Source organism: Miscanthus floridulus, chromosome 15 (genome assembly GCF_019320115.1).
Source record: "Miscanthus floridulus cultivar M001 chromosome 15, ASM1932011v1, whole genome shotgun sequence".
NCBI lineage: Eukaryota > Viridiplantae > Streptophyta > Magnoliopsida > Poales > Poaceae > Miscanthus > Miscanthus floridulus.
The window spans coordinates 68,589,514-68,612,753 of record NC_089594.1 but is presented as its reverse complement, the minus strand read 5'-3'; the positions used below and the strand labels follow the sequence as shown (position 1 = coordinate 68,612,753).

The 23,240-nt window shown below is 47.0% G+C and overlaps 1 protein-coding gene across 2 annotated transcripts; it reads left to right on the top strand.

The window, feature by feature from the left end:
• The first annotated feature begins 868 nt into the window (after positions 1-868).
• Positions 869-5,940, top strand: LOC136508793 (disease resistance protein RGA5-like). 2 transcript variants are annotated; one of them, XM_066503567.1, is made up of 4 exons: positions 869-1,126; positions 2,373-3,282; positions 3,375-5,414; positions 5,762-5,940. In XM_066503567.1, the coding sequence occupies exons 2-4, from the start codon at positions 2,462-2,464 to the stop codon at positions 5,811-5,813; spliced, it is 2,913 nt and encodes a 970-aa protein (XP_066359664.1). In that variant the 5' UTR covers positions 869-1,126; positions 2,373-2,461; the 3' UTR covers positions 5,814-5,940. The 2 variants fall into 2 exon arrangements, with proteins under 2 accessions (XP_066359664.1, XP_066359663.1); XM_066503566.1 differs by having other exon boundaries at positions 869-1,175.
• The last annotated feature ends 17,300 nt before the right edge of the window (positions 5,941-23,240 follow it).

The window sequence follows — 23,240 nt, the reverse complement described above, 5'->3', positions numbered from 1 at the left end:
CTAAACTACTCTAAGTGTCTCTTCAACACCAAACGACACTTAGAACTAGTCCATCCTTAACCTTGTCGTCCATCCTCTGAAAACTGAAATGATTTCCATCGTAGGGGCATGACCACCATGATAGCCCAATCGATCTCCATTACCATGACCTAACTTAATTGCCTCTACAAAACACACGTTAGTCATAGTAATCACGTATTGTCATTAATCACTGAAACCCAACTAGGGGCCTAGATGCTTTTAGTAAGCAAAGGCTACAATCCACCCGAGACTTGGATGACGGAGATGACGGCCGCACGACATGGCCCGACGACGAGGTATGCGGAGGGCGATCCTCCACACAGGGAGCCAAAGGCTCAGAGTTTGCCGAGGTGGGTGGCATGACTCTTCACATATCAGCGGCGAACGCTTGGAGCGGAGTTGTGGAAATCGGCGATGTACTGGTGTCGGCCGACGGATGAGTGAATAGAGAGTGGGAGAAGATGAGAGAGGATGTTGAAAGGAATAGGTATATGACAAAGTGTCTTGCATTGTGAGTATTGTGTCTTCATTCCATTTATGTATATATGGAACTCAACTTTTTGCTGTGGCTAACACTAGGATTAAACGTGCCCTTATGGATTTTAGCTCAACTTTTTGTTGAGGCTAACCGAATCCATCAAGACATCAAGTTGCTAGTGTCCCATGTGCTTGATGGGCTCGATGCCAACCAGGCGGCCCTATGCTCCCCCACTGTCACAATTTAAGTCCATATAGTACTATTGAAAAAGGGCCATTTGAAAGTGAAAACAGGTCCAGGTTTAGTACAAATTAGCCCAGCCAAGAGCGCAAGTTAAGAAATGGCCCCGCAAGGCCTCCAATTCCCTCCCTCTCTCCCTCCCTCCGTCCACGGTCGTCGGTGCGCCGCCGCACAGAGGCCGGGGCGTGGATGCTACTCGCATCCGTCTCTCCTCCTGCTGGCCGCGCTGTCTTCCTATTCTCCTAGGCTGGCATTGGGGGAATGTGATGTGATACCGTCAGCGATGGTCCGTCAACCGTCCGACAGGGAGATCTCGTTGGGTGCCTGGCGGGCTGGACCGACGACCGGCCACTTCTTTCTCGCGCTGGGCGGTTCAAGAAATCGCAGGTTTCCACGCAGTCCCTGTTTTCGGGCTCAAATTATCATTAAGTCACAGGCGAGTTCTTTGACTTATCTTTGATTGATTCGGCAGTTGACTGTTGCAGCTTGATATTTGATAGTGATTTGTCCTCAGGTAGTGGCTCAACTGCTCGGTGAGAGCGAAACATGGCTAATCGAGGCCCTTTTCTTGCTTTCTTGTTGACGACTTGAGTAACCTTGAAGTTTGCAGTACAGTAGTGCCTGCAATTGCGCACTTCTTTCATATGATTCCATAAGTGCTTCATGCCTTTAATCTTGACAGATTCAGTGATCTTTCAAATCTGCTCTGTGCAATTCGGGAACCCGTTTTCTTTCGGCATGACCGCACACTAGTTAGACAGGGACTGCTGCTTAGAGGTCACATTATTACTACTAGCTAGTTGTTTTCCTCCCCTTTTATTATGCACCTAGTCATCTCCTTTTCCTTGCTCATGTGTGCTTGGCAGTTAGCATCTGTAAGAGGCTAGGATACTTCGTGGATGCGTGCTTCCCCCAATAGAAGCTCAGAATTTATGTAAAATCTTCTCACCATTGTGAAGGGGTGATGCCATGATGTCGAAAGATGAGCCTCACCCAGTCACCTGTGGTCACTGGTCTTGGGTTTTCAAACTGGAAATTTCCCTTGCTCCTGGTGTGCTCAAAGAAAACTTCCTAAACCTGCTCCTTTGGCCGGCATTATATTTGCTAATTTGTTTAGCATTGCTTAGCTTGTTGGAAACCGAGGCTGATTGGTATGAAGTATAAACAATGTGACATAATATTCTAGGTACTGCTCAAACAACTCCCGCTGTCCCATGTTGAATTATAATTTTTCAGGTCACGGGCGTCCATATTGTCATATGTGTGCATACGTAGTAGTCATCTTTCGCTTTGTCGTATTTGGCTTATAAGCCATGGCTTATCAGCCAACGAACAATATTTTTCTCTCATACTGAACTAGCCAACAGTTACTTTCAGCCATGGCTTATAAGCCAAACCAGCCCAAACGAACAGGGCGTTAGTAGACACTGGACAGATCCTAAGTTAGTGGTAATCATAGATGCCCTTAAGAAAAACTTTACAACTTTGCTCTAAACCTGTCACCTTATTTATCTATTTGTTTATCTTAAGGTTCCATGTCCTTTCCCTGAATATTTCCTTACCTGGCTTACCTGCTTACTCCTTTTATTCTGTTCTTATACTTTAGTCGTTTCCTTTTCTTGTACATGTGTAGTTGACTTATTGAGCATGTATAAGAAGAGCCTTCAAACATGAAAGTTGCACAGACACAAACACTGACACCAGATGCAGTGAGGGGAGGGGATGGAAGCTATTGTGTGTGCATCACATGGAGCAATGGGCTCCTTGCTGTGGAAGCTGGGTGCCTTGCTCTCTGATGAGTACAAGCTTCTTAGTAGTGTGAAGGTGGATATGATGTTCCTTAAAACTGAGCTTGAGGTCATTCATGCTTTCCTAAAGAAGATGTCAGAGGTGGAGGACCCTGACGAGCAGTCCAAGTGCTGGATGAAGGAGGTGCGGGAGCTGTCCTACGACATTGAGGACAGCATCGACAGTTTCATGTTCTCTCTTGGTTGTGAGTCCAACAGCGAACCTAGAGGCTTCAAGGGGTTTGTTGGTAGGTGCTTGAACTTGTTTGCAGATGTTAAGACACGTCATTGGATTGCCAAGAAGATCAAACGTCTCAAATGCCATGTTATAGAGGCTAGCAATCGGCATGGGAGGTACAGGGTTGATGATGCTGTCCCCAGATTGAGTAGAACAAGCATAGACCCTCGCTTGCCGGCATTGTACACTGAGACAACAAGGCTTGTTGGCGTTGATGGCCCAAGGGACAAACTTATCAAGTTGCTAACAGAAACAGAGGGCAAAACGACACAGCTGAGTGTGCTCTCCATTGTTGGATTTGGTGGGCTTGGGAAGACTACTCTTGCCAATGAAGTGTACCGGAAGCTTGAAGGGCAATTTGACTATAGAGCTTTTGTGTCGGTGGCACAAAAACCTGACATTAAGAAGATATTGTGGCATATACTCTGCCAGTATCGTTGCCGAGAGTGTGGCAGCAATGAAGTATGGGATGAGCGGCAACTCATCAACACAATAAGGCAGTTCCTTAAGGATAAGAGGTATGCATCATATATTTGATTCTTTTCATGACAATCTTGCTTTGAAGGAATATACGTGTGCCTATTTATTTATTTGTGCAAATTCGTGTTAGGTACTTTATTGTAATTGATGATATATGGAGCACATCAGCATGGAGAACTATCAGATGTGCTTTTCCTGAAAATAATTGTTCCAGTAGAATATTGACAACTACTCGCATCATCACAGTTGCTAAGTATTGTTGCTCTCCTCACCATGACCATGTGTATGAACTGAAGCCTCTTGATGCAGCTCACTCTAAGAGCTTATTTTTTAATAGAATTTTTGGTTCTGAAGATAGATGTCCTCTTCATCTGAAAGAAGTTTCCAATGGAATATTGAAAAAATGTGGTGGCTTACCATTGGCAATCATTACAGTAGCTAGTTTATTGGTCACTAAAGTTATTACAAAAGAAGAATGGGAGAAGATGCTGAAGTCTATTGGTTCAGCACTTGAAAAATATACAGATATGGAAGAGATGAAGAAGATTCTTTTGCTTAGTTACAATGATCTCCCCTACCACTTGAAGACATGCTTGTTATATCTAGGTGTGTTTCCTGAAGATTATGAGATTAAGAGGGATCGATTGATAAGAAGATGGATTGCTGAAGGTTTTATCACTACAGAAGGTGGAAAAGGGATGGAGGAAATAGGAGAATGCTATTTCAATGAGCTTATCAACAGGAGCATGATTCAGCCAGTTGGAACTCAGTATGATGGTCGGGCTGATGCTTGCCGTGTCCATGATATGATTCTTGATCTCATCATATCCAAATCAGTTGAAGAAAACTTTCTAACCTTATGTGGTGACGAAAATCACAAGCTGGTGCAACAAGATAAGGTTCGTCGGCTATCCATCAACTATCATGCCCGAGATGATATTATAGTGCCAACAAATATGATTGTTTCTAATGTTCGATCCCTCACTATCTTTGGGTATGCTGAGAATATGCCTGGTCTTTCCAACTTTCTACTCTTGCGAGTTCTGGATCTAGAAAATAGAGTGGTGCTGGAATACAATTACCTTAGACACACAGGTAGGCTTTCTCAGTTGAGGTACCTCCGACTCAGTTCAAGAAGAATAACTGCACTTCCTGAACAAATAGGAGATCTACAAAATTTGCAGACCTTAGATTTGAGGTGGACAAGGATTAAAAGGTTGCCACAGAGTATTGTTCTCCTACGACGATTGACATGCCTGTTGGTTAACAGTTTAGAATTGCCTGAAGGAATTGGAAACATGCAAGCTCTACAGGAATTATCAGAGATTGAAATTAATTGTCATACATCAGTGTCTTCTTTGCTGGAACTGGGCAAATTGACTAATATAAGAATTCTTGGGCTAAATTGGTGCATCATCGATACAAATTATGTAACAAAAATACATGCAGATAGTTTGGTTATGTCCCTCTGCAAATTAGGCATGCTCAATCTTCGATCGATACAGATTCAAAGTTATCATAGTTGTTCCCTTGATTTCTTACAGGATTCTTGGTTTCCTCCGCCCCGTCGCCTCCAAAAATTTGATATGTCCATAGACTACTATTTTCCTAGAATCCCAAACTGGATGATCTCACTGGAGTACCTCAGTTACCTAGACATATATCTTGCACCAGTGGATGAGGAATCATTTCGAACCGTGGGGGATTTGCCCTCTCTGTTATTTCTCTGGATATCCTCAAGAGAAGCAAAGCCTAAAGAAGGGGTTATTGTCAGCAGCAATGGTTTCCGTTGTCTGAAGGAGTTCTACTTCACCTGTTGGGAAATTGGTACAGGGCTGACTTTTGAACCAGGAGCCATGCCAATGCTTGAAAAACTCCGGATTCCATTCAACGCACATGGTGTGTGCTCTTTGCACGGTGTTCTGGATTTTGGAATCTGGCACCTCTCTTCCCTAAGGCATATCCAAGTTGAGATTATTTGTCATGGTGCGTGGCTTAAGGAGGTGGAGGCCGTTGAGGAATCTGTCAAGAATGCAGCCAGCAACCTTTCTGATGAGCTCTTCCTTGATGTAAGAAGATGGGATGAAGAAGAGATTTTGAAGGACGGGGAGCATAAACTGGAGGAAGAGGAGTTCAGTTCTTATGATTCAAAGCATAACTCATTGTTGAGGTTTGATTTCTTCTCTTAATCACAAGTATCCGCATGTATTTCTGTCTTTCTACTTACTAGCGCTTATGAAGAGCTGCTGCACAATCATGCAAACAAATTAGTGGTCCATTTTATTCAGTGAAATAATAATTTGTTTTCCCATTTTCAAATTTGAAGTTAAATATACTAGATGCAACTGCAAGCATTTTGGAACCCTGCTCCTCTGATTACTTGGCCCTTAAATCCTAGCTTAATTCTTCTCTAACTGCTCTGCCCTTCAAATTTGAAGCTTTCTAACAGCTGGTTACCGCGAGGGGGGGGCGCTCAAATTTGAAGATTTTCTGTAATCCTTACAATGTCCTTTGCAGAAACAGCAGCGGCAGGTGCAGCATGGCAGGAGACGAGGAAACAAAAGGTTGATACTGTCTTTTCTTTACGTTCTTCGACCTTCGACAGGCAACGGACCACCAAAAGAAGAAGATGACCGTTTTGAACTTCAATGTACTTTTATTGTTTAGAGGTCATTTTGTGTCAAGTTGTCCTTTTGTACAAGCTATTGTTTTCTTTGATATATATATATATATATATATATATATATATATATATATATATATATATATATATATATATATATATATATATCAGATATGAGGCACTCTCTTGAGTGTCTTTCTCAAAAAAAAAAAGGCAATTGCCCCTCAAACCATCTGACCAATCATTCTCAATGCTGCTACACATTCGATCAAGAACTGTCTGCTCCCACATACATTTTCTTAGAATACGTACGTATGTAGGAGAACCACATATGTGTCCTTGTGTTAAGAACGAGTAAAAGTCAAATCACTTTCTGCCAACGCAAGATGCGCTGGACATTCGTCAATTCACGGTTTATACATGCATAAACCGAATTTTAGGAGTAGCTACTAGGAACACGATGAAATGAACAAGTAAACTCAGAGAACTCGAGCTTCTAATAAGAACTTGTGCTCCGTAAAAAAACATCACATGAATCTTCTGTGTTCGAAATGATGAACGATTCCTCTCCGGCTCTTTACACACACAAAAAATGCCCCACACGGGGGCCCGCGCCGCTCAGAACACCCTTGAATGGCACACTCTGGTTCGGATGCCCAGCCGACACCGGGAGGAGGAGAAGACACCCGAAACGAGGCAACAGAAGGTGAGGAGGGAGATGCAACAATAGTTTAGCCTAGTGAAAAGTGTCAAGCAACAGATTTAATATTTTTCTTACTTTTCTCCTAGCATGAGAATTATGTGTAAAAATTTGTATAATCATATGTTATGTATTTTTACCCTAATTAATTTCACTAGAATCTAGCAATTAATTAAGATTAAATAGGAAGACCATATTATAAGTATTTCTATTGTAGGTTTAGTATTTTTTTCTAGCTATAGCATGTCAACAGAAGACCAGCAAAATTGGAATCACAATTTTATCACTTTCCTAGCTCAAGTTATGTATTTTACAAGATATAAACTACTTTAAAAGCACTTGCTCACTTTAATTCTCCTAGAAAAATACCCTAAGAAGTTGATTTCATATTTTTATCAAATAGTACACTTAAATATGAATCTAACAAAATTTGGTTCACCCCATTTGGATACTCCTAGCTCTAGATATGGATTTTTGAAGTTTGTATTCAAATCTGTGAAAATAATTCAAAAACAACTAAACCCTAACTGCTAGGTGCACCTGGTCTATACACCACAGAGGCGTTAACGACTAGGCCCTGCGGGTCAACTGACCCCATATGTCAGTGAATCCGAGCAAAGCACCGGCTTTGACTGGCGAGAACTCACGGTCGGCGAGGTCACCGGCGACGAGGTCGGCACCAACGTGTTCCCCATCCTATTCTGCACCTACAGGTACCCTCGGTTTGCTCGGAGGATCACCGGAGCTAGCTCGTCGATGAGCATGGCGGCTTGGCCACAGTGTGCGGTGGTGCTCCGGCCATCCCCGGCGATGGCATGGATAGGCGAGCACGGCTATGGCATCTACAAACCCTAGCGAAGCTCTACAGCGTGGATTAGGTCAAGGTGGGGCGGCGACGAAGCTTGGCCGCGTGCAAGGTGGCACGGTGGTGCGCAGCCGCGTTCCGACGCTGGTGTGCCGGCGTTGGCTCAACGGCTAACGGTGTGACCTAGACCTAACCCTAGGCTCACCCTAACGAGAGGAACACAGGAGCGAGATGGCCCGGTGGAGCACGGCCATGACGAGCGCAAGCTCGGTGGTGCTCCAACGAGGGCACGGCGATGGCGAATGGCTACTATGCGGCGGCCGTGGCCCGACACCGGTGGCTCGATTGGCATGGATAACAGGTCAGCGAGGTGGAGGAGGTGATGACCGAGCAGTGTGCACGAGCAATCACACAATGGCGCGGTGGTGGTGGTGTGCGAGTGGGGTAGGGTTATGGCGGCGACGGCGCAGTGCTGTGGTTCACTCGGCGAGCACGAGAGCGAAAGAGGGAGGCAAGGCAGAGGCGAGCGAGCGCATGAGAGAGTGAGAGGGAGTGACGCGCTTATCTCCCCGCGCCAGCCTGATGGGTGGGGCTGACACCGACGTACGGCCACCACGCGATGGCCGCGGCCCGACACCGGTCGGCCATCTTCAAGCGATTAGTACTCCTAATTCGTGGCGAATCAGTGCAAGCTTCATTAATAAAATTTGTAGAGCTACATGAACACTACAAAAATTCTTAAAGGAGTTTGGCCTAATTCCCAATGGGTTTCAAGCTACAGTGCTCCAAAGCAAGGTACTTTGAAACTGAAAACAACTTCAACACTTACAAAAATTCTTAAGTCACCAAACAACATTTTGTTGATACATGTGAGCTCCATTTGACCATGTTAAACACTGATTCAGCTCATGACCCTTAAATAAAGTTTGTTACCCTTGATGTAAACTACAACTTTTATTTAGGTCACATAGCCATGCAAACATGCTAAGCTATTGTTCAACTTTGGTCAAACTAGCATCATAAAAATGACATTTCAAAGTACACCAACACTTAGAAACAAAATTGGTTCATGTCATGAATACAAAAGTTGTTCCATCAACCATTCTAGATGTGTCTAAGGTATTGTTGTGACCTTACCACCATTTCATACATTGGTCATACATGATTGCAAGCATAAGCATATATATATATAATCAACATTTCATGTGATAAGGTATAAGAACGAGATGAAATTTCATATGCTCATGTTCATGAATGCTTGGATGATGCTTGTGCTCATGAAATGCAAGTGCCAAATGCAATGCTTAACACTGGGGTGTTACACACGTGATGATATCAAGTAGATCATATCAATTGGTGTTCGGTTGGTGCATGTGGTGCAGTGACATCCGAGGTGATAGAATGGAATGCGCAAGGCAAAGGTATATTTGTAGGGCATTTCATTTCACCGGTCAAAGGCCGGGTTTAGGATAGATGGTCGTACTACTAAGAAGAGCAAACTTGTTTGCATATCGGTCATCTAGTGCCACTTGAGCAATCTAACTTTGCGATGTTGCTAGGATCGAGTGGCGTGGTGAATTGAGTGACTAATCCTTTGAAAAATATTTGTGAAAATGCTAACACACTTGCACTTGGTGGTGTACACTTGGTGATGTTGGCACATTTACAAAGGAGAAGTTGTTGGAGTTGAATTGGATCAACTTGGAGAAGAGAGAGAGGTTTTTTGGTGTACTCCGAACTATAGGATGGCTCTTGATTTGGAATTCTGGATTGATCCATTGTGCTTTGGATCAAATATGCAAGTGGGTTGTGTAACCCTTTGAATAAGCTTTCCAAAATGTCCAAGATCATCGAAATTGGAGTTCAGAGCTAAGAGTTATAGCTGTTTTAGTGTTGAAAGGTTTATGACCAGACTCTGTAATCGGACGCGTCTGGTCAGTTGTGTAGAGGCGCATTGGTGACCGGACTCAGCCTCGGCGTGCCCGGTCGCTGGACCTAGGCGCGTCCGGTCAGGAGTATGCGCATGCAGGAGCTAGCCGTTGGCGAGCAACGGTCATCTTTGAACGGCTAGTACACGTGGTGCATGAGGACCGATCAGACTCTAGGCCGGACTCTAGACCGGACTTTGGGGTGAGTCCGATCAGCGAGTCCGGTCAGTGCACAGAAATCAGGATGAAGGGGTAACAACTACTTTAGAGCTTGGAGCTATAAAAGGAGTTTGTGGTCGGCCCTGGCACTTGCTTAGCACCCTTGGGACTTAGTGTCCATGCTTGGGGAGTGCTAGGAGAGCCTCTAACTCACTTGTGCACATAGTGGTTGCATCCGATTATGAGTGAGTATGATTCTAGTGCGATTGCATTGTGAGGTTGTATCGAGTAGCACTAGGTGATCGAGTTGTAAGCCGGTGATGCTTGTTACTCTTAGAGGTTGCCACCTCCTAGACGGTTGGTCATGGTCTCCGTTGAAGCACACAAAGAAGATTGTGCGGTGCTCCGGAGAAGTGATTGTGAGGGGGATTATGCTCACCCTGTGGGAGCCGCGAAGAGCAACACTAGTAGAGCGTGTCATTGAGCTACCCTCACTTGTGGGTAGGTTCTTGTGGTGCCCGATGTGCGGGCTTGGCGGGTGATGCCAATTAGCCGCCGAACCACCAAGTGAGCGGTCGACACAATGGGGACTAGCGTGTTGGCAAGCACGTGAACCTCAGGAGAAAAATTGCCATGTCATCCTTGTCTTCCCATTGGTTTACATCCCCGTTACACAAGCTTATATTTACTTTCAGATACATTGCACTTGTGTAGTGGCTCTTGTAATTAGTTTGCTTGTGTAGCTTGCTAGTTACCTTCTTGCTTGTGTAGCATAGAAGTAGCTCTCTTGCGTGGCTAATTTGGTTTTAGTAACCTTGTTAGTCATATTGCTTACTTTATATAGCTAAGTAATTTGCGCTATCTAATTTGGCATTAGTTGCCTTGTTATTGAGCATTGCTAGTGAGCTTAGGAGCATTGTGCTTTTTGCTTACTAATTGTGTAGGAGCTCCCCGTGCTTGAAGTACTAGTGGTATAGGTTTGTGTGACCTTGCTCCTAGAATTGGTTAGGTGAGCTCTAGCTAGCCCGGCACCTTAGTTGTTTGTTTAGGATCTTTTCAGGGTGCTTGATAACTTAGATAGATGGGTGTAGTCTTGGCTAGACCAATAATTTTAATTCTGCATTTGTTACGGTTAGCCGACGCGATTAATTTTAGAAAGGATTATTCACCCCCCCTCTAGTCCGCCATCTCGACCCTACAATGATGATATCAATAGGGTCCTCAATTGTTAGTTTCTTCCTCATCGGACACATCTTCGACCAAAACAATCTTCAAAAGATGTGTCATGCTCCATGGGCAAGTCTAATGGAGCCACCGTGTGCATCAAAATAGGTCCTGTTGGAGGCCCTGAAGATGGCTCAACGAAGGTGGGAAGGTCACAGCTCTCATTGATTGATTGTCCAACAACACTTGTAGTGGTGAGTTCTTCAGCGTTGATGACAACTTGGCACAAGTTTTCCTCCCATGATTGCTCTCGGCACTCTTGCCACTGCTCCTTTAGATTCTATATCACATTGATTGGCACCACTACGGCCATCAACTTCTCACCATGAATCATGGAATCCTGGATAGGCATCCAAGCAAACAAGAGTGTTGGAGTTGAAGAATACCGAACTAGGGAACAAGGGCCAAAAAGACTTACCAGATCTAGAACGAAGGTGCCGCACCACCTCTTCAAGCTGAGATACAAAGAACTTCTGGAGATCTGAGCGAATTGACTCCATCATATGCCCAAGCACTGAACAAAGATCCGGGGTGGATGACCCAGGCGCGATGCGCCATTTACAACCACAAGCAGCACAACGAGGACCGTGGTTAGTTGAAGTTGGTAGTGGTTCACAATGCATATTTGGAGGGGATGTAACCACAACATTAGCCCAACTTCGAGCATTTGTGAAGACAGTGATGCTAGGAAGAAGAGTTGGAGCACAGCGAAGCCAAGGAAGACTGGAGGTGGCACTTACGCTCCTTATGCCTAGTCTTGACAAGAGCTAACCTGATGATCGTGGGAGAGACATCGATAGCATCTACCACCAGCCCATGACTTGTAAGCAAAGGCTACAATCCACCCGAGACTTGGACGATGGAGACGACGGCCGCACGACATGGCCCGACAATGAGGTATACAGAGGGTGATCCTTCGCACAGGGAGCCAAAGGCTTAGAATTTGCCGAGGTGGGTGGCATGACTATCGACAAAATATCGTTGGCAATCCTCCAAGGGGTATCCTATGAAGGTAGATTGATCAGTAGAGGAGCGCGAGATCAAGAACAAGAAGGCAACAGAGACACATAAGTTAGACAGGTTCAGGCCGTCAGTATGATGTAATACCCTACTCCTGTAGTCTGTTGGTTTGTATTAGCTATCGTATGATATGTCGTGATTTTAGAGGGGGTCCCTGCCCACCTTATATAGTCCGGGGGGTAGGGTTACAAGTCGGTTAGATCTGAGAGATAATCGAAAAGTAATAACTGATTATAGGAATCTTGGGATTATACATATCCTAACAGATCTCGTAGTATCTTCAGGATATCTTCCTGATGTCTTGTGGAAGGTGCCGAGCAGAGTCATGCTCCACAAGGCTTCTTCTTGTGGGCTAGGCCACCCCTAGGGGCGTAGCCCATGTGGTCTGCCATGGGTATCCAGGGTCATACACCCCATAGCTAGTCCTCGAGCACCTTGTACCCGTTGTGCAATGCCGCCTTGAGCTTGTCCGAGCAGTTGCAAATGACGCCGAGCAGTCAAACTCATGGTCCAACCACCATGCTAAACTGTCAAGCAGCGTGAACCATCGCCGAGCAGTGTGAACCGTTGCTGAGCAGTGTGAACCATTGCCGAGCAGCACGACCTGTCGCCGAGCAGCGTGAACTGCCGCCGAGCAGAGTGACCCAAGTACGACTTGCCATAAGGGTGTAAGGAGCTCAAGTTCAGAATCGAAAATTTCTCCGCAATGAACCAAGTGTGCCCACTTAGAGTCCGAACATAATTGTAGGAGTCAATCTTCCTCTATAGGCATGCAGTCTTCGAGAAAAAAATCCCGCACACTCACCACAAGGTGAAGTGTGCCCACTTAGTCCCCGAGCCTAATAGCAGATGATGTAGTCATGTGGTGCCAGGGTCATAAACTAGAAGAAAAGTAGAAAACCAGCCGAGCAGGCAGCCAGTCCCTGGGCGTGGCCCAAAAAGAGACACAACACATTCACCGCAAGGTGAAGTGTGCCCACTTAGTCCCCGAGCCTGATAGTAGGTGATGCAGTCACGTGGTGCTAGGGTTAGAAATAGAGAAACAACCAAGAACCAACAGAAAAAACCACCAGTCCCTGAGCTATAGGCAAAGTTATCAGAGTAATCCAACCGTGGAGGAAAAACCGGAGTAACAGTTGGACAGTGTCAGTTACTGAGCCTCAATAAATGGTGGAGAAGTCGGTGATATTTAGGTGAGGAGCAACTGAAGGCAGCGATAAATGAGCGTCGTGGGCTGCGGTTTGCGTGGAAGCCCAGGTAACGGCCCATTTGCTGCATCGGAGAAATCACAGCGGCGCAGATCGTGGGAACGGTTTCCCAAAAACCCTTGAGTCATAAAAGTGGGGAAAATGCTTTATAACAGTACCGCCGCCCCCATTCACCCACCTTTGCCACTTCGTCATTTTATCTTCCATCTCAGCCACCACACCTCCAGATTCACAGCCACACACACTGCTGACGCCAGGCCGCATCCAGATCTGAGTGATGGCGCCAAAGAGGAGAGCCACGAACCCAAAGAAAACAAGCCCAAAGAAGGCAGGAAGCAAAGCCAGCCGCGATGAAGAGTGGACGCTGTCGCGCACTGGAGAAGCGGAGCTCGAAAGAATGGTGACGGCGGGTGTGCTTCCTGACCTCATCACCGGCGGATGGCGTCCAGCCATTGGTGAGCCCTTTCCAATGCCTAACACCGATGAAGTTGTAGGCTTTGAAGATTATTTTTGGCATAGATTGGGGTTCCTGTTCATCCTTTCTTGCGAGATATGTTGGTATTTTGGTCGATTAGTCTGTGCAATCTCCACCCCAACACTATATTACACATCTCGATCTTTATTCACTTCTGTGAGGCATTTCTTGGGATTTTGCCACACTTCAACCTCTTTAGACATTTATTTTGGTTAAAGAAGAAAGGCGGCGGTGGCTCCAAGGTGGTCGGCGGAGTATATCTGCAGCTCCAGGACAGAATGGCCAGTGATTATATCAGCGTACCACTGAACACTTCCTTGAAAGGGTGGAATGCCAAGTGGTTTTACATGAAACAGAACCACGCAGCCGTCCGCTGCGACATCCACCATATCCTAGAGAACCAAAGAAGCTGGTCGGAGAGACCAAGAAGTATCGACATGGAGCAAGTGAAGGAGCTTCTTGACTTGATTCAAAGTGTGGAGTTGAGAGGTGAACTTGTGGCAGCAAGTTTCATAGTACGCCGTGTCTAGCCTTGCAAGGAAAGGGCCTACCCTACTTTTGACTACAAGGGCGACGACGACGAAACCCGAGAGAGACCTGAACGGCTGTCAAGGAAAGAAGTAATAGGCCGCGCCATAGAACTATTCACCTCCAGCACCTCATTTAGCTGGCCAAAAGAAACAAAGGCCTTCAACTATACCAACCCGCCTCCTTAGGTAATAATCTTGTCCTGCATTGTTCAAATGTCGATTTGCCGAGCAGGGAACTGACTTACTTATGCAAAGATCCATTCACAGGACAGAGCAGTATATTTTTCTGACATGTCAAGAGCTGAATGGTCGCCAGCGGTGGACGTCTGACCAACAGAACACCCTGAAGAAAGTTTCGTCAGTATCTCATCAAAATCAATGTTGACCATACGGCGCCCCCCTGTTATCGGAGAAATCTCAGGGAAAACGGGCAGCGGCATACGAGCCGGCCCGAAAGAAGAGGAAAACGGCGACGGTCGCTCCCCTCAAACCGAGGGATATATCACTAGGCGGCGACTAGACCAGCCGTCCGCAGAGGGCCGTGGTGATGGAGTGGTCTGATGACGACAAAAATACAGTTCCCCCTCCCTCGAGTGTGCAAACAACTTCATGTAGAACACGCGCGGAGGAGCAACCAAGGGGAAGCAACGAAATCCCCAAGCAGCAGGCAACAAAACCCCCGCGGAGCAAGCGACAGGAGTCCCCGAGCATCAGACGGTGCTAAACCTGGTGGTACAGGCAGAGCAAACACTGGAACAATAGGTGGAGCAGAGGCCAACTGTAGAGGAGGACAGACCTCCACCCGATAACACGGAGGTCGACCCCACAGCCGCACCCGGGGGCTCGAACAAGCCTCGCCGATTCAAAAAAGCACATTGGCAGACCAAACAGTAAGTAACCTCACATTGTTGTTGTCTTGCTATTTGATCTCAGTTTTTTGGGTGATTGACCAAATGTTCTGATGCAGTGCAAGGCACATGGAGGATCCAAAATCACCCGCCCAGACTGACAAGCAGTCTTGAGCTGATCCCGAGGAGGAGGTAGCACCTGCGGTGACCCCTTGTCGATGAAATATGGTCGGCAGTCTACCTAGGGGTATGCCCAAGGTAGTATATTGTCGGCAGACAAATGCGCAAGCCATAAACAAGACGGTGACGCAAGACAGACACGAGGTTTTATCTAGGTTCGGCCGCTAAGAAGGCGTAATACCTACGTCCTGCGTCTGATTTGTATTGTTGTATGTCAATGAGAGGTGTTTTTAGAGGGGTCCCCTGCCTGCCTTATATAATCCGAGGGGCAAGGTTATAGATCTAGAAACTAATCCTAGCTAGTTACAATTGCCATATGTGGCCGGATAAGGATTCCTATTCTAACCGACCAGGATCTTGCTTGATTGCCAAATCTACCTTGACTCCTTGCACGGGACTCTGATCAGGTTGGCCGGGCCGCGCATCGTCTTTTGATGGACTAGACCCACTGATCCGGGCCGGCCCAAGCCTAGCCATAAGGGTATAGGGGTTAATACCCCCACAGCTAGTCCCCGAGCACTATGTATTATGCTGTAACACGCCACTTTAACCTTCTCTGAATAATGAGGCTTGAGTCTTGACATCCCTGACCACTATTGTCGCCAGAGAAGTAGGTTGTTCGAATAATGTGTGGTGCTCTTAAGAAAAAAGAAAAATATTTCCATCCTGTGAAGTGTGCCCACTTGTATTTCTGAAAAGAAATGTAAGTGAATCTTGAAACGTAGCATCCTTGATTAGTAGAGGCGTAGGGGTCAGAAAATAAACACATTCACCACAAGGTGAAGTGTGCCCACTTAGTCCCCGAGCCTAGTAGTAGGTGACATAGGCACGTGGTGCCAGGGTCTAAAAAGAATTCCTAGTTAAGTTGAGAACCCAATTGTCATTCAAGCAATACGAGATGCACCGGCAGGTGCATCGTACTGATGTAGTCCCCGAGCTTGCTGGAAGGTAAAGTTTGAGCCTTGTAGCAAGGTCTAAATAAAAGTCTCTCAACTGTATGTGAGTACAAATCACATGTAGCCGAGGAGAACGATCTCCAAGCAGTGGTCGGGATAGTCCCCAAGCACGATAGTAATCCTTACATTCAGTCAAAGCATAGGGGTTGATTAAATAAACACATTCACCGCACGATGAAGTGTGCCCACTTAGTCCCCGAGCCTGGTAGTAGGTGACGCAGGCACATGGTGCTAGGGTCTAAAAAAGAATTTCTACTAAAGTTAAGAATCCAATCGTCGTGCAGGCGATACGAGATGCACCGGCAGGTGCATCGTACCGATGTAGTCCCCGAGCTTGCTGGAAGGCGAAGTATGAGTCTTGTAGCAAGGTCTAAATAAAAGTCTCTCAACTGTATGTGAGTACAAATCACATGTAGCCGAGGAGAACGATCTTTGAGCAGTGGTCGGGATAGTCCCCGAGCACGATAGTAGTCGGAGTAGTTCCCGAACACGACAGTGGTCGGAGCAGTCCCCAAGCACGACAGTGGTCTAGGCAGTCCCCGAGTACGACAGTGATCTGGGTAGTCCCCGAGCACGACAGTGGTCTAGGCAGTCCCCGAGCACGGCAGTGGTCTAGTCCATCCTTGAGCACAAAACATGCAGCGAAAAAAAAACGAATGTCGCTTGTATTATTATTTGGTTTATTTATTTTATCTCCTTACTCTGTCAAGTCCAATCTGACACGTCTGGTCAAAAAAGCAGACGGATATAACACATCACACTGTCTTCTTGCTCTTTCTGGCAAATAGTCGCTTGGCACCTGTATGGAGGTGCGTCAGTGTGGGCCCTCTCACATTATCAACGAAGAGGCGTGTACACTGGTAACGAAGGGGCGCATTTATTGGCGTAGATCTCGAGGTTGTGAAAACAACCGTCTGCGGCATGTGCACACGTCTCCCAGGAATCTCGGGTGGACAAAATGACGGAGCTCTTGGTTATTTATAATATAGAACTGGTAAGTTACTTTTTATCGATCCCCATTGTCATTCACTGCTGCTCCCTTCTTCTTCCTCTTGCCAAAACCTATACCTCCGAAAATCATCACCAATCCCCCCTCCACCGCATCCACCCCTTTAGCAAGGGTAGATTAATGGCGAAGAGAAACACCCAGAAGAAAGGCGGAGTCATGGCGAAGGAGTGGTGGAAGTCAAGGAGCAATGAGCAGACCATCGAAGACCACGTCGCCATGGGAGTGCTGCACAACAAGGCACTCGTGGGATGGCATGCGCCGGAAGGAGAAAGCTTCCCTGATCCACAACCAGGTGAGATTGTGGTTTTCGAGGATTTCTTCAAGCGGGGTTTTGGGGTTCCAGTGCACCCTTTTCCTTCAGGGGCTCTGCTTGTATTACAAGATTGGGATTTGCAATCTGCATCCCAACTCGATTCTTCTTGTCTTCACCTTCATCCATCTTTGCAAAGCCTATGGTGGCTTCCAGCCCCATTTCAACCTCTTTCACCATCTGTTCTGTCTGTGGAAGAAAGGGAGCAGTGGCTCAAAGATAGCCGGAGGCGTATACCTCAACCTGCGTGATGGTATGAAGGCCCAGTACTTGCACTACCCCTGGAACACCTCACTTGATGAATGGTACAAGAAGTGGTTCTACATCCGTGAAGAGCCAAACACGATCACCCTATGCGACGTGGGGTTGATTCCGGAGAAGAAGAATAGCTGGTTAGAGAAGCCTAAGAACTTGGAATAGATCGCAGAACTACTCGGGATGATCCTGTGGGGAAAGCTGGACGGTCCAAGCATGGTTGGGAACTTCATCAGCCGAAGGATCCAGCCCTACCAGAAGAGGGTGCATCCTGGATACAAATACCAGGGGAGCGTAGATCCAACGAGGACTAGGAAAGAGGCGCTTGACAAGATCGAAGTCAAGGCCAAGATTGGGGAGCTATTCAACTTAGCTGATCCCAATTATGTCAGGTTAAGTGACATCGAGCACGCCTTCAAGCTAGCCTGACCTCCCCCAAAGGTAAATGATACTTCCTTGTACCTGTAGAGTTATGTTGTAACAAAATTTGACTGTGTTGTCGCCTTTATGTTTCCTAGAGCAATGGTCGTGACCGGGCAGCAGTGTACGTGTCTCCACCCCCTGGTGTGGATTGGTCGCAAGTTGTTGGCCCAACCACCCAGACTAGTGCCAGGACCGAAGACGTGGAATGGGCGATACTCGGGGTTGGGGAGGAGGCAACGGCCAGGGCTGCTGGCAAGCGGCCAGCGGCCAACAAACGTCGTCAGGCCATCTTCCCCCTTTCAAACAATGAAACAGAAGATGCGGACATCTTTCGACTTGTCCCTCAAAAAAGGAGGAGACAAATGGAGGCGACAGAGTAGGGTGGCTCCTCTATGCCAGCAGTGATCGCATCACCAACCACTACAACATAGAGGACAAGCGGAGGAAGTGTCGAGGAGCAAACCCCGGCACCAGTACCGGGCATGGAAAAAGACCCGGTGGAAACCACCGAGCACGTGGAGCAGGCGCGGTCGAAGAGACGCTCCTTTGCCACGTCATTTCGTGCTTCCAAGCTATAAGTATCTGTAACCTTGATGTAAGCTTATAATTTGTATTGAATAATACTGTCTTCTGAACTTTTCTCTGATACATTAGGTCGGTGTCCACCAAAAATCCCGACCAGCTAGCTGGGTGCGGCATGACTTCGCCAGCAATGGCAGAAAAAACTACCCAGCAGCCAGCCGTGGAGGAACCTATGGAAGAAAATCCACCGGCACCTTAGCAGACGAGTGGCCAGACGATAGTCCCCAAGCAGTTGGTCGAGAAGAGAGCCGAGCCAAGTACAAGTGCTCCGAGCACTAACCTTGCTGAGGGGGACACTTTGGCGCCAAGGGGACTAGACCAAGCCAAGGAGCAGCAGCTGGAGGTGGCACAAAGCATGCTTGCAGATGCTATGGCTCATGGGAAGGCCATAGTGGTCGCAGAGAGTACAGACTCCAGACCATCACCACCTCCTAGACAAGAGGCCAAAGAGGATGAAGTAGAAGAGGTCCTGGGCCGTCCCCAAGACAGGCGACAACATGTATATGTGTTGCGCTGGCGGAACAACGAGTGGGTCATGCATAAGGAAATCCCAGAGGTCGAAGCGACCCTGAAAGTTGAACGAGCGGCAAAACATCTGGTGACATAAGTCCAAGTATGTTTGGCTTGACCACTTGACTCTAATATGTAGTCGAACTGTCTGACTTGGCTTGTTTATATGTAGGACTTGATGAAGACCGCAAAGTACCGAAAGGGGCGCTTCGACCAGATTGAAAGAATTACGGCCAACAATAGAGAACTGGCGGCCGAAGTGGAACGCTTGCGCCGCCAACTTGAAGCCGCCAACTAGGAGAGGATGGAGCAAGAGGCACAGAACCAGAACCTGGTCAGTCAGCTCAGTAATAAAGAGCAGGAAAAAACAAGTAAGTTTTCATTTTATCATAGCAATTGCATGACACGTGTTGTTGCATTGTTGGTAGTGACAGCTGTAGTGTAGGTTTAGAAGCCGAAGTAACCCACCTCCAAGAGGAGAATAGCCGTGTGACCGCCGAGTGTGGTCAGCTGAAGGAGGACAACAAAAAACTGGCATGCAACTAGTCTCAACTTCAGGACCACACAACCAAGATGAAGGAGGAACTGAAAAGTGAGTATTCCATACCACCTTTCTCATTCTGTTGCCCACCTTACCTTGTCATGCCATTACATTTTGATGTCTTGTACGGTTTGTAGTTTTAAAAGTCAATGCCAAGAAACATCTAGAAGCCGTGATGAAAGAGCATGATGGCTGGAAGGCACGATGCCTAGAGACCACCGAGGATTGGGACACATGGAAGAACCGGTGCTAGGAAGTGGCAATTGGCATTTTGCCCGTCCTCGACCTTATCGACCCGGCGCTCATAGAGGAAGAGCCAAGGATGCCCCAGCTCGGGCTGGTCGAGAGATGTAGAAAAGCATGGGGATGGTTCCAAGAGTTCGTGAAGGAGGTGGGTGAGTACACAGGTGCACATGTGCTAAGCATGGTGCGTGCCCACTACCCCCTGATCGATCTCAAGCGCCTGGAGGGTGGATACCCAAAGGAGGTAGACCCAGACAAGGCTGAGGAACTTCAGGATGGCCCTAGCTAGGACCTGTCATTAAAGATAATTGGCAACATTAACCTGTGCAGAGGCGGGATAGCACATGTACAGGGTACGCCATCGACAAGTCAGCTAGGAATGCCATCAGTTGCAAGCCAACCGATGAAGATTGTAGTCTCGACCAGCCAGGTATCGGTGGGGCCATCCCCTTCAGCTCGACCAGCACAAGAGTCCTCGAGACTCGAGTAGGATATCAGAAGCAGCGAGTAGTAGGTGCCGCATGCCCCGACCAGCTAATGTAATAGGCTTAGAGCTATAGAAGGAGGACATAGTTGTGTTATTGTAAACTTGGACCTCTTCAGGCAAGCTTGTAATAACATAACTGTATATCATCATAAGCTTGTTTGCTTTGTATAAACATATTTAAGCTTGCAAACTCATGTTGGTGTAACTAAGTGAGAACATGTTAACAGTTCTGTTTAGTTGTACCATTTTGCTCGACACATCATCCCAAAAAGTTTGTGCGGCCCTAGTTTGCCATGTGGTCGGAGTGTGAGGTGCGTGACCTGTGCACACGTAGACACAGGACAAGTCAAACCAAGGGGGACCTGCCGATCACCCGTAACATAGAGAGCGGATCACATGCACATGTTGAGAGGAACCGAAGACAGGGCCTGCTCCGAAAACCATAGAAGGAGTGGTGGTCGGACCTTTACTAGCTAAGTTAGAATAACCATAAAATTTCAAAGTGACATAGTAGAGTTGTCGGAGGAATCATAATAGCTTTATTGAAGTAAATCGAAAGTACAAGAGGAGTACATATCTCAGTAGTTAAGCATAGAAACATGTCTAAGCTTGTCGATGTGCCATGAGTTTGGTACGTCCGTACCGTCTAGGTGAGCTAACCTATAAGATGTTGGTCGTGTGACTTCCTTGATCATGAAGGGCCCCTCCCATGGGGTTGCGAGTTTATGGACGCCAGCCTAGTTCGTCTTCCACTTCAGGACCAGGTCCCTCGACCACAAAGAACCGCTCTTTAATGTTCTTGTTGTAGTACCTAGTGCAAAATAGCAAGGTATTTGGCCAGTACAGTACACAAGAATCGAGGCGCTTCTCTTCTACGCTATTCACTTCTAGCTCCCATACTTCATTGACCTTGCCTTCAGTCGAAATTCTCTACCCGTGCTGATCTAAAGCTATATCTGCTAGGAGGACTGCCTCAGCGTCATAAACCATAAAGTATGGTGAGACGCTGGTGTTACGACTGGGCTGAGTTCTGAGGCCCCAGACCACGGCTGGTAACTCTTTGAGCCATCTTCTGGGAGCTTTGTCATTTTCTCGATACATCCTCTTCTTCAATGCGTCCAAGATCATGCCATTTGCTCGCTCAACTTGTCCATTAGCTCTAGGGTGCACCACCGAGACATATTTTATTACTATGCTCCTTTCTTCGCAGAAGTCCCATAAAGTGTTCCCGGTGAACTGAGTACCCAGATCAGTGATGATACTGTTGGGTATGCCGAAACGGTGGATGACCTGGTCGAGGAACGTGACAGCCTTTTCTGAGGATGCATGTACCAAAGGCATGTATTCTATCCACTTAGAAAATTTGTCGATCAGCACAAAGACACATGTAAATTTCCCTGGAGCCGATTTGAAGGGCCCGATCATATCCAGTCCCTAGCATGCGAAGGGCTAGGAGGCTAGTATTGTCTGGATCTCATGTGCTGGTACGTGGATTCTCTTGGCGAAGAACTGACAACCCTCACAGTGGCGGACTAGCTTCTCTGTGTTGGCTACTGCTGACGGCCAATAGAACCCTGCTCAAAAAGCCTTACCGACCAGCATTCTTGATGCCGCGTGGTTGCCGCAGGAGCCAGAGTGGATTTGGTCCAGGAGATGTTCGCCATCCTCCTAGGTTATACATTTCATCAAGATTTCCTCCTTTGCGTTCTTGCGCCATAGCTTGCCATCGACGAGCAGGTATTACTTACTGCGATGCATCAGGCGCTCGTTTTCTGTCCGATCAGTGTAACCGCTGCCATCTGTTAGGTATTTGATGAAAGGTATTCTCCAGTCGGGAGCATGAGTGGTCAGAGGTGGCTCGGTGGTGCTCAACGTCGAAACCGTAGCCACCAATTGCTGGTCTGGAGGCTTGTCTGCCATGGAATCTTCCTCTTCGATGGAAGGCATGAGCAGGTCTTGGACGAATATGCCATGTGGGATTTTGGCTCGGGATGATCCTAACTTGGACAGCGCATCCGCTGCTTGATTCTTGTCCTAGACCACGTGTATGTACTCGATGCCATAGAACCTGCCTTCTAGCTTTCTGATAGACTTGCAATATGCATCCATCTTTTCGTTGGTCGTGTCCCAGTCCTTATTAAGTTGGTTGATGACCAGAGCCGAGTCTCTGTAGACATAGAGACGTTTAACGCCAAGCTCAACCACAATGCGCAGACCATGTAGGCATGCTTCATACTCGGCGGCATTATTAGATGCTAGGAAACAAATCCTAAGAATATACCGGAGCTGCTCCTTGGATGGTGAAACGAAAAGGACTCCTGCTCCTGCACCGTCAATGTTGAGAGAGCCATCGAAGTACATCGTCCAATACTCATCGGATCCCAGAGAGGCAGGCATGCTTAAGTCTGTCCACTCGACGATGAAGTCGACGAGTCCCTAAGACTTGATTGTAGTATGGCTTGCAAATTCCAAGGAGAAGGGGCATAGCTCCATTGCCCATTTAACGATGCGCCCGTTCGCATCCTTGTTGCTAATGATGTCTCGCAGCGGGTACTCAGTCATGACCACCACATGATATCTATCGAAGTAGTGTTTCAACTTTTGGGATGTTATCAGTATGGCATAGATCAACTTCTAAATCTGTGGGTACCTGGTCTTGGAATCATTGAGTACCTCACTGATGAAATAGATTGGCCACTGTACCTTGTAGACGTGGCCGGGCTCATCGCGCTCGACCACCATGGCCATGGAGACCACTCGATTAGTAGCCGCAATGTAAACCAAGAGTGTTTCGTCTTCTCTTGGAGTAGTGAGGACCAGAGGTGACGTAAGGTATTATTTCAGCTGTGTGAAGGCAGCGTCTGCTTCCTCCGACCACTCAAACTTTTCAGATGCTTTGAGTAGTTTAAAGAACGGTAATCCTTTTTCGCCTAATCTTGATATGAAACGGCTGAGGGCGGCCATACATCTAGTAAGCTTC

Excerpts from the sequence above, each read along its gene's own strand:
- LOC136508793 (XM_066503567.1), top strand. The coding sequence starts at position 2,462 with ATGGAAGCTATTGTGTGTGCATCACATGGAGCAATGGGCTCCTTGCTG. Across the intron at positions 3,283-3,374 it reads CAGTTCCTTAAGGATAAGAG|GTACTTTATTGTAATTGATG; the intron begins GTATGCATCATA and ends AATTCGTGTTAG. Across the intron at positions 5,415-5,761 it reads AAGCATAACTCATTGTTGAG|AAACAGCAGCGGCAGGTGCA; the intron begins GTTTGATTTCTT and ends TGTCCTTTGCAG.